Here is an 18707-nt window from a genome sequence, read left to right on the forward strand (position 1 = left end):
TAAAACTGCCATCCCCCCCTTTTCATCCCTTATGTCATTTCATCAATGAATGTATTACTGCTATTTCAACATTTAGAGTCATCACCAGAAAAATAACTTATTTGACCATTTTCACCCGTTTCAAGTAAATTTTCACTTGAAATAAGTAGAAACATCTGCCAGTGGGACAAGATTTACCTTCTTCTTACAAGCAAAGAAATCTTGTTCCACTGGCAGATTTTTCTACTTATTTTAAGTGAAAATCTACTTGAAACAGGTGAAAATTGTTGTTTTTTCCAGTGATGAGTCTTGTTTTAAGTGTACTGAGATGTATTTACTAAAATAAGACTTTTTAACTAGAAATAGGACAAATATTCTTATTTTGAGTTTTTGCAGTGATCCATTTTACTTATCCTGTGAATAATATTGATAAGTTAAGAAAACAGTTTTTTAATTGTCGTGTTTTGATGTATTTGATGTAAGCCCAGTGGATATTTAAAGCTTACAGAAGGCTGCATTTAACTGCTTCTATGTTATTCCTGCAGTATTTCTGCAGGTGTTTTGGTCACTGCTATTATTTGTAATAGATTATATTATTTGTAATCAGCACAAATTATCTGTCCCCATATGATAAAATCCACCATCCCCCCTGATTTTTTTTTTACAACTCGAGTACTGTAGGCTATATAATAATGTGTATATATATATATATATAACCAGAGCTGGGTAGTAACGAGTTACATTTACTCCGTTACATTTACTTGAGTAAGTTCTGGGAAATTTTGTACTTTTAGGAGTAGTTTTGAATCACTATACTTTTTACTTTTACTTGAGTAGATTTGTGAAGAAGAAACTGTTACTCTTACTCCGCTACATTAGGCTACGTTGAGCTGTTACTTTTCTTTTATCCCCTCCGCGCACGCGTTAAACTCATGACATCACTGGGTGATTCTTTGGGGAAAATGTTTGTTTTTGCATGTTTTGTCACATCAAACACACACAGAGTTTATATGAGTTCATGGGCTTGTTAGTTCTGCCTGGTTAAAAAAGAAAAGTACAAAGGCTTGAAATGTTGTGCTACTTGTGCTTAATTTATTTTTTAATTCTGTTATTTTTATTTATTTTATTTATTACTTTATCTTTGTAATATTTATTTATTTATTTATTATTAAGTACTTGAATTTACATTAAGATTATTTTAATTTAAGCTATTTTTTATCTTTTATTAATTTTAATTAATTTTATTATTTTATTGATTTAATTTTCCTGAAGATGATTATTTTGTACTTTTGTCTGTTTGAATGTTTGTGTTAAAAAAATAAATCAGACGTTACTCAACAGTTACACAGTACTTGAGTAGTTTTTTCACCAAGTACTTTTTTACTTTTACTCAAGTAATTATTTGGATGACTACTTTTTACTTCTACTTGAGTCATTATTCTGAAGTAACAGTACTTTTACTTGAGTACAATTTTTGGCTACTCTACCCACCTCTGTATATAACTGTAAGTGCGGTCAGGTACTGGGGTTGTATTGCTTTGAATGAGTTTATTCCTCCAGTAGACTCTCAGGTGAGGCGGAGGCCCCGCCCCCCGCCCAGCTCGCGCTCCCATTGGCTGGTTCGAACAGCGCTGCCAACAAACACAGCTGCTGCAGCGGAGGACGGGAGTGATACAGACACGAGAGACCGCTGGAGACCCGACCACTTAAACACCAGCTCCAGCAGCAAACACACCGACATCCTCCGTGAGAAGCCTGGGACTTGTTATCTGCAGCTTTCCCGGTGAGTTTGCAGCTTTATCTGGCAGCAGTGTAAAGAGGGGGAAAGTTTTCCGAGTCTGCGCTTGTTTCTCCATGAGGAAGCCTCGTGGAGCTGCCAGCTCGGCACCGGGAAAAGTGCTGGAAAACCGTCATCCTATCACCGACACAGGCTGTATGACTGCCCACTTTTGCACTGAAACTCATAAAATATAAAAAAGTTTCTCAGTTTATTCAGATCTGAATAAAAGATCTGAATAAAACTTTATATTTGAAGTATAAGTGAAGTTATCTGGCACGCTTTGGGTGCTCTCTTTTAAGCACTTTTTGGTCTTGAGTTACTTTTGACCAAAAAAAAAAAGAAAGAAAAGTGTTACCCTCACAACAATTTATGCAGTGTTCCTAGTTTAAAAAGCGAGTTAATGGGTTGTGACAGGTCTGCTGTGGTTTATCCCTGATTGACAGGTCATCACAGCGAGGTTAGAGGATCAGCACTTTTCCTGAGATGTGTCTGAGCTGGTGAATGATGACAACCTGCTCCAAGTGGCCTGAAAGGTCAAGTTAATGTTGTCATGGTGCTGGACAAGGGAGTAAATGCTCATACCTCAGTTAGTTTTGTTTTTTATTTTAGGATCAAAGCTCACACTCCCTGGCAGTTTCTTCCTGCCCGCTGTTTCTGTTGTGCCAGAACAATAAAGACGGGTATATTAACTTTTATAGTTGTCACTATCCTGGTTTCCTGTTGGAGGAAAAAGGATAATGCAAAGGGTGGACAGGTGTTTCCTGCAAGGTGACGACACCAGACCAGAGCCGGTCACACAACCCTGCAGACGCTGGAGAGGACTTTACCTTTACGACCGTCCCTGTGACAGCCCAGTTTCTTAGATTTGTAATTATGGCTTTGAATGAAGTCATCAGCTCTTATCTGGTACTGCGTGAATCAGAGTGTGATCTCATTGTCACACACCTTGCCTGGTAAACCTCTACAAGGAGGTGCTTGAACCATCTCATCTTGTTACTCGGTGTTTAGGAGGACCGGGTCTCCGTGAGCTGAGCCACTCCGGAGGAGAACGGTGTAAATCCTGCCAGTTGGGTTTGTGATCTTTGTGTATTGGCTGGGGGTTAAAGGTCGTGACCGTTGCTGGGGATGCTTTCATCGGCTCTGTGCAGATTGTGGCCTACCCTTGAAGTCTAGCGGGTCCTGTGGGAGTCTTTACTAGATCTGCTCCGTGTGTGCTTGCTGAGGTTTCTATGGTAACCTTCACCATAGAGCTGATGCACACAAACCAGAAGTGATTGTAGTGAAAGGGGTTTGGATGGGGACGGGCTGACCCCACACAGGGGTGGATGCTGGGAGTTTAGAGGGCCAGTCTGCTTGTGTGAGTTGAACATTGGTTTGAGGAAAAACTAACCTGCAGAAACTCCTGTAATTAGGCCTTTGTTGAAAAAATCGATTTCCCAATTCTAAATCGATTCTCATATTAATTCCTAAAAATCGATTCACATGTCTAAAGATCTTTTTTTTTTTTTTTTAATTTAATTTATGTATTTTTTTTTTCATCATTACATTACAACTTTTGGTTATTTTTTTGTTCATGCCCAAAAAAGGAATGTTTTGTTGGACACGAGAATAACTGGTGCCATGTTTTTGCCTTTAAATATGTTTAAAGGTATGAAAACATTAAAGTGTTAGGTTATAATTGCATAAATTGTCTATATTTCATTACTTTATATACTGTCTTGGGGTTACATTTGCAAAAATTGCTAAAAACCAAATTCTCAAAAATTAAAAACCAAAATAGACCGAAAATGGAACAAATAAAAACGGAATGTGGGAAAAAATAAAACCGATTTCATCCGTCTCTGTTTCCTCCCTGGATCTGTTTGGTAATTCTGACCCACATGTTTCTGAAAGCAGTTCTATCAGCATTCTGGGAGCTGATTGGTCCTTACAGCATCATTAGCTGCAATACTTGCTGTTTAATGTCTCAATATAATACTAGTAGTAATATTTTGCATAACTACAGTCATATAATTCATGCAACAGCTCAAGAAACAGTTTTAATAACACTAACCCAAATCAATATCGGAATCAAATCTTGATAATCGATTCTGAATCGGAATCGAATCGATTCTTGACATTTGAATCGATCCCCAGCCCTACCTGTAGTCGTTGCTTTTTTTTATTTATTTTTTTAGATTTTTGTGGTTCTATTGGCCTTTATTCAAAGTTTAGACAGGAAGGAGGTAGAGAGAGAGAATGGGGATGACATGCAGCAAAGGGCCACAAGTCGGGACTCGAACCTGCAACCGCTGCAGGAGGACTGTAGCCTCAGTACATGGGCCGCTTGCTTTAACCACTGTGCCACCCAGCGGCCCATCGTTGTTGTTTTAAAACTCTTATTTACTGCTGAAAATAATTTGGGACATTTAAATCACATTTGGCTTTTTCTTTAAGACATGTACAGGATGTGGTAAAAATCAGATCTGGGTGTGCAGTTGTGGACCAACTGCTGATGTAAGAGCTTTGCCTGGTGCCGTAGCTGCCTGCCCTTCTTTTAACCACGAACCAGAACTATGGGATGATGATTGAAATCTCTACCTGAGATAGACTGCCTTCTCCCAAAGGAGCCCACTGTCCTTCTGTTTCAATCGTTATAGCCCCTCTATTGATCTCCCCTGCAGAAGCTCAACCTGCATGTGGAGCTGCAGCTGTTTTCCTCTGTGCAGCCTGACTGTCGTATGATGCTGGTATAAATCATACGGCAGGCCGGCGTTATGCTCCAGATGCACAATGCAAAGGGTGGTGGTTCTGTGTCAATCTGGACTGCGTTTTGTTTTAAGCTTCCCAAGGTGAAATACCCCGCCGCTCTGCCTCAGGCTCATGGACGTGCAGAACGAGGTTGAATGTTGCAGCGACGGTCCTGCCTTAAAAAGACTGTCGTCGTCTCCAAGTTGGTCTGGATCAGAGCTCAATGTTCTGGTGCCATTTTAATATCTGTCGTCTTAAACACCTGAATCATATTCAGTTGTTGGTCAGTAACAAACTTTAAATCACGTTTTTGCTGCGCCACCAGAGCTCTCATGAGAGCCACCAAAAACACTGAGCCATGATGACGACCCTTACACCCCTACAGCACCCTGACAGCCCTACAAAAGAACCGGCCCATATGATCTTAGTGTTTCAAGTCTCGCGTCACTGGATCAAACTGAATGTGACACTTATTGTCATTGTTGCTGGTCCCCCTGCTTCGGACCGGCAACGGTACAGTACGTCTTTGTGTCCCAGACAAAGCTGCTGCCAGCAGCTCTAATAAATGAGCTCACACAAGAGTAGCAACCTCATTTCCAGCTATCTTCATAATCACCATCTGCTTGATCTTTGGCAGCGGGCCTTGCGTCCTGGGCCCGCCAGGGCCCCGAGAAGTTAAGACATGCACACGCTTACCCTGAGCCCCCCACCCCCGTTCCTGTAAGCTGTATCCTTAATAAATGAGGGGTAATCCACGATTTCATTATCATCTCCATTGTGTCCCCATATGTGCTCATGTGAAATTTAACTCATTAAGCCTTCTTTGTCTTAGCTGAGCGCGTGTGGATGGCTGCATGTGGCATGTTGTCCTAAACTACACAATGTATGTGCTTTAAGGAGATGGGCGGGCCAGTAGCTGCAGAAAATCATAGTGTAGAGATCAAAATATGCAAAATGTTACATTTGCTGTTTTGTGCTGCCTTTGTTTGGCCGCTCAGCTCATATAGTATTTTAGTCTTTTAAAACTCTCATTCATTCGTGCTCTCTAAACTCCAGTTGAGCTGCTGAACAACACAGCTCTGCAGAAGTTAATCTCAACTTATCTCAAGGTTGTCTGGAGTATCAGTGTCTGCTAAGGTCGTTTAACAGTTTTACACGTAAAATGTGTCTGTTTTTATCTTTTTTTTTTTTACATTTTTATTTTGAAAGCCTTTACGTCTATGTGTGAGGAAGAGCCCTTTTTCACAGGCTGTGATTACATGACGCTTTTGGTGGTACTAGACTGTCATTATGACACACTGGCAGCTTTTGATGAATAGACAAACTTTCTGTGTTAGAAGTCTTTTCCTCTCTAGGAAGTTTTCAGTCCACAGTTTATGTCCCTGCCCATTAATGTAATGAGCTCAATGTGATTCATTTTCAAATGGAAACATCAACGGTCGAGTCCGTTTGGCAGTTGGGTCAGGTGACCTCATAGCCAGCCACGATGATATCACTGGAGTTAGTTGGCAGAAACGGCTCATGGTGGGCTTCCCGCCAGGTCCGATGCATTTTAGAGCAGCATCTTCAACTGCTCGGCTGCTGAGAGACTCAGACAGCTGACTGGTGACAAGGAAGAAACTCAAAAAAAGGGGGACATCTGTGAGAGTGTGACATGTTTGTTTTGAAGTGATGAGTCGAACTTAGCAGCTGCTGCATTCTTTCTCCGTTGTGGACCTCAGTCAGATAGTGGCCGGAATGGTAGGAATTTGGCTCAGAATCAATAATCCAAATTAGAGATGATTGCAAATGTTTGTTATTGTGACATGGTGCTCGTGCTTCTCCAGGTGATCAGTTCATCATCCGACTCAGTCATTCATATTTCTCTTAGTGTGGAGTCTCATTAGGGTCTATCCTGGAAAGACGGTGGAGTTGGTTTGGTTTCATGTTTGTAGTCTGCAGCCGAGTCTCTTCAAGTAACTTGGAGAGCAGTTAAGACACGGCTCTTTAGCCTGGTTTCAGCATGGGTTCAACAGTAGGCTCAGCCTGTAATTGCGAATCATCAAGACACCCTGTGCAAAGGTACTGAGTGACAGCCCTTTTTTTTGGAAAGGAAGGAATGAACATGATCTATTTTCATATTTCATAGGAGAAATATGTGGAGACGGGCGCAAGTGAAGTGCAGGCAGGAACCCAACCATGTTAGCCCAAAAGTGATTGCAGCAACAAAACCTTAAGATTTCAAGAGAAGTCATACTGTGAATTTCCTTGGCTCCATTATAAACAAGGAGGAGTCAATGGAATCCTATGTTTTTTCTGTGCCCAAGCTTTTGAAAATGAAAAATCAAGCCTGGCCAAGAATGCAGATCCAACATTTTCCCAAAATGGGCACAAAAAAAGTTAATGTCTAAAAAAGTAAAAGCATATTAAAATTGTTTGATTGTTCGCATTCACACACACAGTCTTACAAAGCCACACTGCACATCCACGCTACAGCTATATGCACAAATTTTCCGTTCCTACTTGTGTCCCCCCCACCTCTGAAACTAAAGTTTCACCCTTGTTTACCAGTGATGAAAATCTGATGCTTCATCCTTAGTATTAATTCAACATGACAATTATGCGTTAGCAGGAAACAAATAACCTTAATATGAGAGATTTGTTTAGGCTACAAGTCAGTGGAAATAATAGGCCTGTAGCGATGGTCGACGACGTCGACTTCAAAATATCGTCAAGGTCATTTTGTCATGGCGCCAACCAGGGTCACCAAAACAAACCGTTCCCACTTTGTGGAAATGGAGACCATCTCACAGCAGCCCAACTAAGCCCTGCAAAAAATGTATTAAATTAATTCATTAAAAACATGGGAATACTTTAAATTTAGTCCCGATGCCTTTTGGAATCGGCACACCAGACCAGCACAACAGCGACGTCGTCGCATCTAAATCGGAGGCCCCGCCCACCTTGTCTCTTGTGGGCGGGACAATATTAATTGCAAAAACAAACGTCATATGATCAAATTATGGTATAAATCAGCTCCTACATTTGACGTTTTCTGGTCATAACTCCGTTTAACTGCATAAAAAAAACGATTAATCGGTTAGCAGAAGCTAACGTGCCACCAGAAAATGATTCCTACCGAAAACAACTGTTTCTTAGTTCCATCCGGGATAGAAAGATTCCTTTCGTTATTAGACTTTTTTTATGTAATAAAAATATGTAATTTAGTGTTTTATGCAAAATATGTTATTTTTAACATGTTATTTTGAACACCTTTTAGATAATATGCAGTGCAATGCAAAACATTGTAGGGCGCAATGTTTTGCATTGCACTGCATTTAACAAAAAAAAAAAAAAAAAAAAAAATGTACAGGAGAGACTTTTGTTGGACTGTAAGAATAAACAGGCGGGCCTTTTCATCTCGCATAATTTTATTCTATATTTTTATTTTGCTGTGCAAAATTGTTTAATAAATTATATTAAGGATTTTTGATATTAATTTGATCGTGGTTTTAATTAATCGAACAACAGAAAAATAATCGTCCAATTAGTCGACTAATCGATAAAATAATCGCCCAATTAATCGTTTGGAAAAAATAATGGTTTGCCCCCAGCTGCAGGAAATGCGGGTCCGACTGTCTTCTGTTTCCGTGTTGACTGCAGAGACAATGTCGGACCTGGAATGGGCCCGCGTCGTTTCCTCCGCTGGTCAAGGTTGAGCACGGCCGTGGAGGAAGTCTGATTCTGAGTCAGCACCGAGGGGCTTTGATATCCTGGAGCTGACCCGGCGAGGCGTAGTGAGCTGTGGATTAGCATCAACAAATCAAAATGGGATTGGCAGGTGGCTCCCACCCATTGGAGCCCTTTAAGATGGGCTTTATTCCCCCTGTCTCGCCTCTCAGGAGAAGCCGCTCCAACAAGGACGAGAGGGTCAAGGCCAAGAAGGAACTTAATCCCACTTGAAAGGGGACCAGCATTTTACCAAGGACAACCGGGATGAGCTGACTTGTACAGGCCTTGGGGTGGGGGACTAAATAGCTCTGGAAAGTTTCATTAAAGAAGCGAGGCTCAGTTCAGCGACGGGGCATTGACATATTATTTACTTTCTTTCATTCTCCTCAACTAAATTAATTCCCCTCTCCACACAGAGCAGCCAGGGCCCCATCTGTATTGAAAAGGGGGAGGCCAGGCTTTAAATGAAACACTTCTCTGACGGGGTAATTAAGTCCAGACACAAAGGACCCAGCAGGAAGGAGTCTAATAGAGGAGGAGTTGGTATTCTCCGGGGACCGGCTGGGTCCAGCAGAACTCCTTTGACTGCAGGGAAGGGGCGCAGGAGGTTTACCGATCCTGGACTCTGGCTCAGGGCCATTTCACACTGGGTAAAGAGAAATCACAGAGGGCTATTACTTATTCATGTGTGCTATTAAACTAAAAGCTGAGACACACACATGAAAGCTATATTAAATGGTAGGATCCTGTAGGGCTGGGCGATATGGACCAAAAGTCATATCTCGATATTTTCTAGCTGAATGGCGATACTCGATATATATCGATATTTTTTCTGTGACATAATTGGGGTTTCCCCCAAAGCATTATAGCATAGCATCTCTGTTAGCTTCATTTTTTTCTGAGGCAAACTCTTAAAAAAACAGTCAGTTTTAATACAAAGCCTCGCACAGGTACATTTATTAACAGAGGTCTGCACAATATCAAAATGTATAAAACAAATGAAATAAAAATAAACTGCCTGCATATATAGAATAAAAATGCCTCTTGAATAAAATAAAACAAATATCCCTTTCCTGCATAACAATTAAATTAAAATACACTGTGCAATTGATACAATGTAGACAGTAACAGGCAGACTTTTCCACTGAGGTTGACAGTTGTGCAAATAACAAAACATTTGTGCAAATCTCAAATAAAACATTCAAGTCAATTTGTCACAAAATGAGCTATATCAAAATCATAAAAAAAAAGCTATATCGATATAAATGATGTTGTCTCGTACCATATCGCGTTTGAAAATATATCGATATATATTAAAATCTCGATATATCGCCCAGCCCTAGGATCCTGCATAATTGTCATATAGAGACTTTGATATGTTTGTGGGACAGGACCACCTCTAGTTTTTATGCCTGAGGCTGGATGTTAAAGCCAACATTTATATATATTTTTTAATATTGGGATAAAATATAATTCCTATATTGATGTGAAAATCACACAAGCCTGTAAAACCTCATCCTATAAAATTATATATCATGGAAATAAATCAAAGTTCACAAAAAGGGAAGTTCCGAAAGCTTAAAATACTCCATAATCTTAGATAATTGATTTTCTTCTTTGTCATTTTAAAGCCAGGTAGAGAGAGAAATGCCAACAACGGAGTAGGCTCCAGGTGTAGTTGCTACGGAAAACATCAGTCATGCTTTAGGGCTCGTGTCCAACATACCACGATGTAATTTGTCAGCAAATGCATCGCTTCTGCTTTCTAGTCACATAAGAGTGCACAAGAAGAAACTTTCATTATTCATTGACTGCAGTTGCCTAGAAAAACATGCCTTCCCTGGTTAGATAACGTGACGATTGAAGCGTTCATCTCCATAAAGAGCTTTGACACAATGTCCAGATGTGCTGCCTTCCTCAGATTCTTCAGGGAGGGGTCGCCTCGGGATTGTTGCAACGCAGTCAGTTAATCATGTGAAGTGGACAGTGGCCTGACGTTCCTATTACTGTGTGTAGAGGTGAATAGATGGCCAACGACGTGCTTATCTAAGGAACATGAAAACCAGCAAGTAAATGTAATCAGATCTTCACTTTAGGGGAAAATCTGGTCAATGACTCTGAAAATATAATTTCTTGGCTCCCGATGAACCGATTCAGTAAATATCCCCAGTCTGGGAGGGATAAAAGAACCTATAAACTAATTATCTCTACAAAAGCACATTGAGTCGTTGGTTTGCATACTTGGAGTACAGTTATTTAAATGAGTTTGGAAGTGTGGTTTAATGGTAGTTTAAGCTTTTTAAGTTGCTATTCAGAAGAATTGTATGCTAATGTGGACTGTGCCCTGCAAAAAAGTCACACGTGTAATATTTAAAACAGCCAGTTTCGTACTGTGGCTGCTGAACATGGTGACACATGAGGCCTCATCCCACTGAGGGCAGAAAAGCTCAGTTTTATTGCTAATTAATGCAGAAACCAGTGGCGTACACATCTGTTATACATTTTATTTGTTTATTCAAAGCCCTGGAGAGCTTTACTGTGTCATCAGACTCTTTTTAATTATGTGCGTTTATTTTTAGCCCCCTGACACTAACTGCCATATAGCAGAGAATCAAAAAGACATCACTGCCCCAACAGTCTCCTTTTAACTCGTTACATAACACTTTCTCGCACTTACGCACGGGCGCTCTCACGCTCCACCAGAGCGCCGCCGGCTACACGCATTTTCCACGTGCAGAGTGTTGTTGTAGTGGTGGGGCGTCACAGAGATGGATGCGCTCTGCTGTCTGGAATAGAGCTGATCCTCTTAAATGATTATTGGCCCGCGAGCAGAGAGCGAGGAGTCCTGAACACACGGACAGATGTCTGACCCTCGCCCCCCAAAACAAAACACGCCGGCGGCATCTGTGTTCAGGTCATGGCAAGAGGAAGTCCTGCCTGGATCCGCTCACAGACTCGACCCGTTATGATGCTCACAGAGGTGTCAAAAGTATTCACATTCATTACTCAGGTAGAAGTATAGATACTAGAGTTTAAAAATACTCCTGTAGAAGTTGAAGTATCAACTCAAGTTTTTTACTCGAGTAAAAGTACTGGTTTCAAAACTACTTAAAAGTATAAAAGTAAAAGTAATGTAAGGGGGGAAAAAAGCCATTAAGGACAAAAGCAATTGAAAATGAATGCATCTTAGTATAATGCAAATATATTAAAGAACCATATATGTGTACTATTGAGCATTAACATGTGTTTCAGAGAGCAGAAGATATGATGACTAGTTGCCTATAAGTATTGTAATGGTGCAAAAAGTCAAACTTCAGAGGCATGTTATCATTTATCCTAACCTTTATTGGAATGTACATCCAAGTTTAGTTGCAGGAATCTGAGGGAACGGATGTAAGAACAAAACTGGACAAGAACATCTGAAACAACCACAACCAAATTCACTCTATCCGGATGGAGCAATTTAACTGGATAGTTTTTTTTAAAGGCCGAAATGAAATAGAGTAACGAGGCTGTTTTTAAAATGTAAGGAGTAAAAAGTACAGATAATTGCGTGACCCGATCAGTTTTGTATTTGCACATCAGAATCTTTTATCAGGCACCACGAAGCTCTCGGTGCCGCTTTAACATCTTCAGACATCATGTGGCGTGAATAGACTTGAAATAAAAAGAGGATTTAGGTGGAACGACCCAAAACATGGCCGTTGTTTTGAGTCTGAATACTCGGCTGGAAGAATGTGGGATGATCTTGGTTTGGCATGAGATCTGTTTTCTGGAGGAATTGTTTAAATCTTATTAAAATAATTGCAGATGTTCGAGCATGTTTACTCCACGTAACACAAGTGTGTCTGTTCAGGCAAGGTCGCCACACGTCGGATGGTGGAAGTGGTTTCTTGAAAACAAAGGCAGCATGGTTGAGGGGAAGGACTGTGGACAGCCTGGCGTCCTCAGAGGAGTTCTTTTGATTTATACCTTGTTTAACCTGCCGCCCTGCATGTTTTCCTGCTCAAACACACCTGACTGAATGAACTGACCACCGTCAGCTCGTCATCAAGGTTGATAAGGCTTTAGGGGGTACCCCCAAAGACTACAACCTTCTCCCTTTTTTATTTGGATATCTCCAACACACACAAATATAAACACAGGAAGAAGATCTTGTGTTGTGAACACAACACAGGGACTCAAGAGCACGCTCTGACTTGTACTGGGATGTTACCCTGTGGATGCTGTGGACGAACCGTCCAGAGGGTTTGAGAAGAGATGTGAATCATGCATGAGGAGAGGTTTCCTAAAAATATGTTGCTTATCCCCAAAGGGAAATTAATTAAACTCTGACGATAAATTGAACACTTAAAGCATCATCCTGTGGAGCGTTAGTTGAACACACAACCTGCAGCTTATCAACCGTCAGGTCTGTGTTTGCATAAGAGCCCAAACGATAGTGATGCCACACCTGAAGGGACCCGTCACGCCTCTGATCAAATAATTTTCATATTCCTTTTTCTCTTGTGTAACGAAGTGGAATGATCAACATTCCTCAATATGCATTGTTTTCTGTATTTTAGGTCCTTGTAAGCTTGTAAAACCTGATCAAATGCTGTCGGAGCAGCATCCCAATTCATGTCCTCATCTAGCAAAGACGGGTTAAATAGTGGGCTTCGTTCTCGGTTGCAAAAGGTGGATTCACACTGTTTTTGTACATGTTTGTTCCTGAAGGGGGAACTAAAAAACATAATCACAAAATTCAGTCCTGTGGATGTAAAACCTTGTTTTTTGACGGATGGTGGAAGCTGCAAAATGATAAACAAGTCCTGCTGTTTGTCTCTTAATCTTAAAATCAGGCAAACGTATCATTAACCCAAACTTGGTTATCTCTGGTTGATTAACCTGACTAAACCTGACTAGACTAAACCTGCACTAACCTGACTAAATCCAGCCCTAACCTGTATGGCTGACTTAACTTAACTCGACCCTAACCTGGCTAAACCCGACCCTAACCTGACTAAAAGTGACTAAATCCAACCCTAGCCTGACTAAATCCAACCCTAGCCTGACTAAATCCAACCCTAGCCTGACTAAATCCAACCCTAGCCTGACTAAATCCAACCCTAGCCTGACTAAATCCAACCCTAGCCTGACTAAAATTGACTAAACCCGACCCTAACCTGACTAAACCCGACTAGACCCAGCCACTGGGGAGGGACGCGCTGGAGAATCATTGTCGTGGGATGAAAACAGCGCTCAAAGGTGAAAAGGACTTGAACATAAGAACTGCATTGTAGGACTTTCCTTTCCGTCCGGGGTGACCGTTGGAGAATGTGCGTGGTCGTGCTCCGTGCCGCTGCCCTTTCAACGCACGACTCCCAGTTTCCAAGTTCAGCAGCAGAATAAAGCCGTTTTGTCCTGGCCTCGGCCCTCTAACTCCCTGAGCGTGACATTTCTCTGAGTGAGTGGGTGATGTGGGTCCCTGCAGGGAGCCGGGGCCCAGATGCAAACAACTGGAGTCCAGAGCAGAGCGCTGCCCTTTGTCCCTCACAGAGGCAGCGAGCTGATATTTAGGAGAGAATTTCTGAGCTGTTCCTCTTTCTAGACATTTTGAAAGGTTTTCTTTATCCCACGTAGCGTCTTGAGGGCATTTCTGAAGCTCTAAATGAGGCTTGTGAGTGTCGTACACGGTGTCCTTTTCACGGGATGCTGCTTGTAATCCCCCGAGTCCGGTCATCATTAGAGCAAAGCTGATTTGAACAGCTGGGGAAACCTACACCTGGCTCACGACTTCACGTGTGCCGCTCGCTGCTCTTCCCGGCGGTTTTGTTGGGGTAGTTTCCACGTGGCCGTTGCAGACGTCTGTCCTGACCCTCGGAGCTCGAGAGCAGACCTGGATCACCCGCTGGACTCGGGTCCTACTTCACACCTCCAACCCTGTTGGTCGGAGAAGTGCCGGAAAGGTTGGACCAGGTCTTGTTGTGGTGGAAATAATCCCCCAAGCCCCATCTTCTGTACATTTTATTACTTCCCGGTTGGAGTTTTCCTGGTGTGGAGGTTGTTTGTTTGGGGGAAATAACAAAACAATGGTTGCTTTGTGAGAGGGTCCCGCTGTGATAGGATTGGGGGGGGGGGGGGGGTCAGAGCTTAGCCAAGCGTGGCCACTTCATTAGTCAGGGCTCTCCTCTTGCACCTCCTCCCATCCATCCATCTTCCCTCCCTCCCTCCCTCTCCGTCCCTCCCTCCCGGCACATTTCCCTCCCCGCTCACTGGTGGGAGCAGAGTCAGAGCTGCAGAGCTGCAGAGCCGCAGGAGTCTCTCTGGCTGAGCTCAGGCTGAACATCAGCAGCGTTTCGGGCTCTGCGTTGGATGACGATGCACTTCTGAGGCCGGTCAGAGCTGCGTGCTGAAGTGTCCTCCCTCGGTACCGCAGCGTTTCCTCTCCGAGGTGAGTGCTGTCGGGTCGTCCCGTCCTCTGCGTGGGCGCTAACTTGCATCTCCTCCCCTGTGGGTTTTGGTCCCGGTGTCGGGTGTCTGGATGCAGCTCTGACGGGCCTGGGAAGAACCACTGATGGAGTTGTCGCTTTTTATTTACTTCAGTTTCCTCAATCTGAGCATGACATCATCAGTGGAAACTACCAGAAAATAAGTTTCAGCAGCCGCTGTTGTGGCTGTGAGCTGCTATTTCTGTGTTTTGGGGGGGGCGAGGGACGGGGACGGGGAGGGCTGGGTGTCTCGGTGATGGACGACTATTGCCTCAGCTGTGTTTGAGAAAATCAGCAGTGTTATTAGGATCCTGTGATTGCTTTCTCCCCCGCTGCCTCCCCTGTGTCAAACCCCCCCGGGGACAGCTGAGGGTCGGGGTAATCCCGCACATCCTGTGTGGGGAAACGGGGAGAGAGCAGAACCCGGGCTAACCGCCGCTTCCTCGTGGGAAAGTTTTGATCTGCTGGAATCCAGCGCGTCGGATGAAAACGCAGACGCATCCTGAGCGGGTCGCAGCTCTCGTCCTGCTGGACCTGCCGCTTCACCCCGGCACTGAGTCATGTCATGTCCTCATGGGTGAGGATGTGAACTGACGATCAAAGGATGGAGTTGAAAGGCTTCATGCTTGAAATCAGTTTATAAGGTAGATTGAATAATCGGATCCGTCCCGAGTGGCGCCCTGGACTCAGAAAGAGGTCCTTCTTGGGTTTTTTGTTTTTATCACAACCCTGTTGTCTGAGGAGTCAATGGGTTCTTGTGAGACCTGGCGAGAAAAGGAATGTATTGAATTTAAGGCCATGCCCTCACTTATTTCCATTATTGATTTAATTTGACCTCATTGATTTTGGTTGGTGGTTGCTCAAAGGTCGGGTTAACGCATTTAAAACTGTTTGTCTTGTGTGAGCAGCAAGCGGACCGCAGCTTATAAAAGCTGAAGTGGCGGCTTTAGAAACAAAAATTACTGATCTGGTTCATCCAATACTCAGATTTTAATGGTTCCTCTCCAATATAACTGTAAAATCCTTCATTACAATATTTGTAATTTGAGCAAAGAAAGCAGAGCCAAGTGTGTGTGCAGCATAGTTTATGTAATGATGAGTTTGTGTAGTTTATAAAGTAGGTAAAGAGGTCTCACCGATTGAAATAAATAAATACACAATAAAAGATTAAGCAAACACAGAAAATAAATGAATAACAGTCTGAGTTCTTAAATAAAACCTCCAGGTTCACGGGGTCTGCTGGATCTCGTCCCAGATGTCATCGGGGCTCATCCTCGACCGGTCTCAGTCCTTCACACGTCTCGTGAATTTAAATGAGCTGAAACATTAATTAAGATCATTTCATCTCATTCCGGTGATGAACCCGTTCACTGCTACGTTGAAAGTACATTTTATAAAAGCCTGTCACGATACAAGATGACTTAAATTTAGGCCAAAATTGTCACCTGAAGTACTTGTACCTTTTAGTTTTGACGGTGGAAGTATAACTTTCTCTGTAGCTCCACGAGCTTCTGACATGTTTCAGAAAACCAAGTCTTGGTTGCTGTTGTACTAAGACTGAAGTTTGTACAAATCCTCTGCACCAACAGTGTTTTAATGTTTAACACGGCCGCAGCTGTAACTCTTCGTTGTTGTGGGGCCAAAAGGAAGCCAACTTTACCAAATAATAAAGATATGATTTTTAAAATGTGACGCTGAGTAGTTTTATCATTAAATCTTGATCAATGAAGTAAAAAGCTGAACCAGTGACGACTTGCTGCTCTGTGTTAAATGATAAACTTATATATTTATGCAGTTTTTTTCATTTCTTTTTTATTTTAATGAGTGGTTCAGCATGTTGGAAACCACACGACCACTGTAGTTTCTGTATTTGAACGTTGGTGACGACCCTCGCAGAGGAAACTGAGGAAAAGACACACTTTACAGACCTTTCTAAAGTAAATAGATGTTTTACTGATTGTTTAACCTGCAAACTAAAGTGAAAGTGGCGGAACAAATGTGGTTAGCGGTGGTTGTGTGATTTTTATCTGCTGTTTGTTTGGCACCTGGAAGTTAATGAGGTTTGAGGCAGCGAGAGGCTGATGGAGAGGACAGGAGAGGAGGTGGCAGCTGCCGGTCCAGGCTTCTCTTTCCAGTCGTAATGATGCACTCGGACATTAGACGCATAAATGTCTGCGTCTCGTTCCCAGCTGAGAGGAAGTGGAGCCTTAAACCCCACTGATCACACACCATGTGCATCTGGATGAGCCGCGCTCAGCAACACAGATGCTATTGTCCGGACCTTCTTGTTTACTCGATACTAAACTGGGACACGATGTTACAACCCACAAAGTGTTTATTAGTCTTCACCAGTTTCCCATCTTTCAACAGAATGAAGAAGTGAGTCTGCTGCGAGCACCGTCATGGCTGTCCAGGCCGGCATCCAGGTACGTTCACCGCCTCCTCCAAGTCTTTGTGTGTTTGATTCCTGCACGTCGTGTTGAAACTGCAGCCGGACTGAGCCGAGCTGGAGCCTCAGTCCTCAGAACCGCTGTGAGTCACCAGCGGCGAATGCAACAACGGAGGGAGAAGTGGCCGCAGATATGTGGACTAAACGAGGAGCTGCAGACGTCCAACTGCTGCTGGGAAACCGTGGCGAGCCCACCTGTGTTCCAGCACGCTGTCGGCTGTTGTTATGCATGTGTGACGTTCCACGGCGGGACCCTGAGGAGTTCCCCCTCGTGTTTCTTTGGGGGGGGAAAGCGGGTGGAATGCTCGACGATCCTTCTCCCGTCCCCTCCCAGTAACGCCGCGCCAGCCGTCCCAAAACACGCAAAAACAAACATATCGTGTTACAAACTCGTGACATCTGCAACACCTCCCTGACACGGGGGCTTCGCTCCGGGAAGTTTTGCAGATGTGCAAAGTATGTGTCCCAGAGCGACTCGCGCGGCGTGGGACGCCCGTCGGGCTGATGCTGACGTATGGATGGGGCTGATTGATCGGGCTGTGCAGAGCCTCTGTGGTGGGACGCTGCCCATATTTAATGTTAATGACGGTGATTTGTGCAGAACAGCAGCTGTGGTTTTTCAAAAAACATGAATAATTGAAGAGCAAATGCAATGAAAGTGTCCTTCGATCATCCGTCATGATGTGAACGTGTGTTTGAAGCGGGTGAACGAGCCCTACCTTGTTTATGTCAGAAGCAGCGTGAGGATATTGATCCCTATCCCGCTGAAACGCTGCATCTCTTCTTTCCCGGAGCTAGATTTGATTCACAGCGTCAGACTGGATATCCGGACACGCTCTGACTGCTCTGGTCCCCCGTGCCAACGATGCTCCCGCTCATGGACGGATAGTTAGTGTTGTTTTTGGCAGCCTGTTTCAGTTTTAGTCTAGTCTTTGGGTCAAGTTATCATTTTAGTTTTTATTAGTTTTAGTCACGTTCTTTTAGTCGTATCAAGTTGCAGTCGACTAAAAGTCTGAGCATTTTAGTCTTATTTTAGTCAGAATTGTACACGACCATTTTAGTCCCCTGCCGCGAATAGCAGCGTAATCGTGATGTAATCGCAACCCACCACTACGGGCTAACGGGATTACGGGCGTTCACACAAACACCCATTACAGCTGTGTTCACAGAACAGACCCGGCTCACCTAGTAGATGTAAAACTGAGGATACGGACGGTTCTGACACCAGAGTCGGTCCTGAGATTAAAGAACACAGCCGACACGATTCCCCTGACTTTGTTCCCCCCGAAGGGAAATTACAAGTTTTGGCCTATTTCAGAGCCAGTAGTGTTGTTTTGGTCGTCCTGTTTCCATTTTAGTTTTAGTCGAGTCTTTGGGTCAAGCTATTATTTTAGTTTTTATTAGTTTTAGTCACGTTCATTCTCCTTTTAGTCGTGTCAAGTTTCAGTCGACTAAAAGTCTGAGCATTTTAGTCTGATTTTAGTCAGAATTGTCCAGGACCATTTTAGTCAAAGATTGTATTTAGCCAAACCCATTTTACAGTTCAAACAAGGTTATCTTATTATTATATTATTGTTACCATTTACTC

At 43.1% G+C, this 18707-nt stretch overlaps 1 protein-coding gene across 1 annotated transcript in view; it reads left to right on the plus strand.

Annotated features, from left to right (window-relative positions):
- The first annotated feature begins 1641 nt into the window (after window positions 1–1641).
- The window catches only part of gas2l3 (growth arrest-specific 2 like 3), a 32432-nt gene continuing 15366 nt past the window's right edge, over window positions 1642–18707 (plus strand). The window contains exons 1-2 of the mRNA XM_061714612.1: window positions 1642–1762; window positions 17041–17096. Coding sequence (XP_061570596.1) covers window positions 17073–17096 — 24 coding nt within the window. The 5' untranslated portion in view covers window positions 1642–1762; window positions 17041–17072. The remainder of the gene's footprint in view (window positions 1763–17040; window positions 17097–18707) is intronic.

The sequence above is a fragment of the Cololabis saira genome, chromosome 23 (genome assembly GCF_033807715.1).
Source record: "Cololabis saira isolate AMF1-May2022 chromosome 23, fColSai1.1, whole genome shotgun sequence".
Classification (NCBI taxonomy): Eukaryota; Metazoa; Chordata; class Actinopteri; order Beloniformes; family Belonidae; genus Cololabis; species Cololabis saira.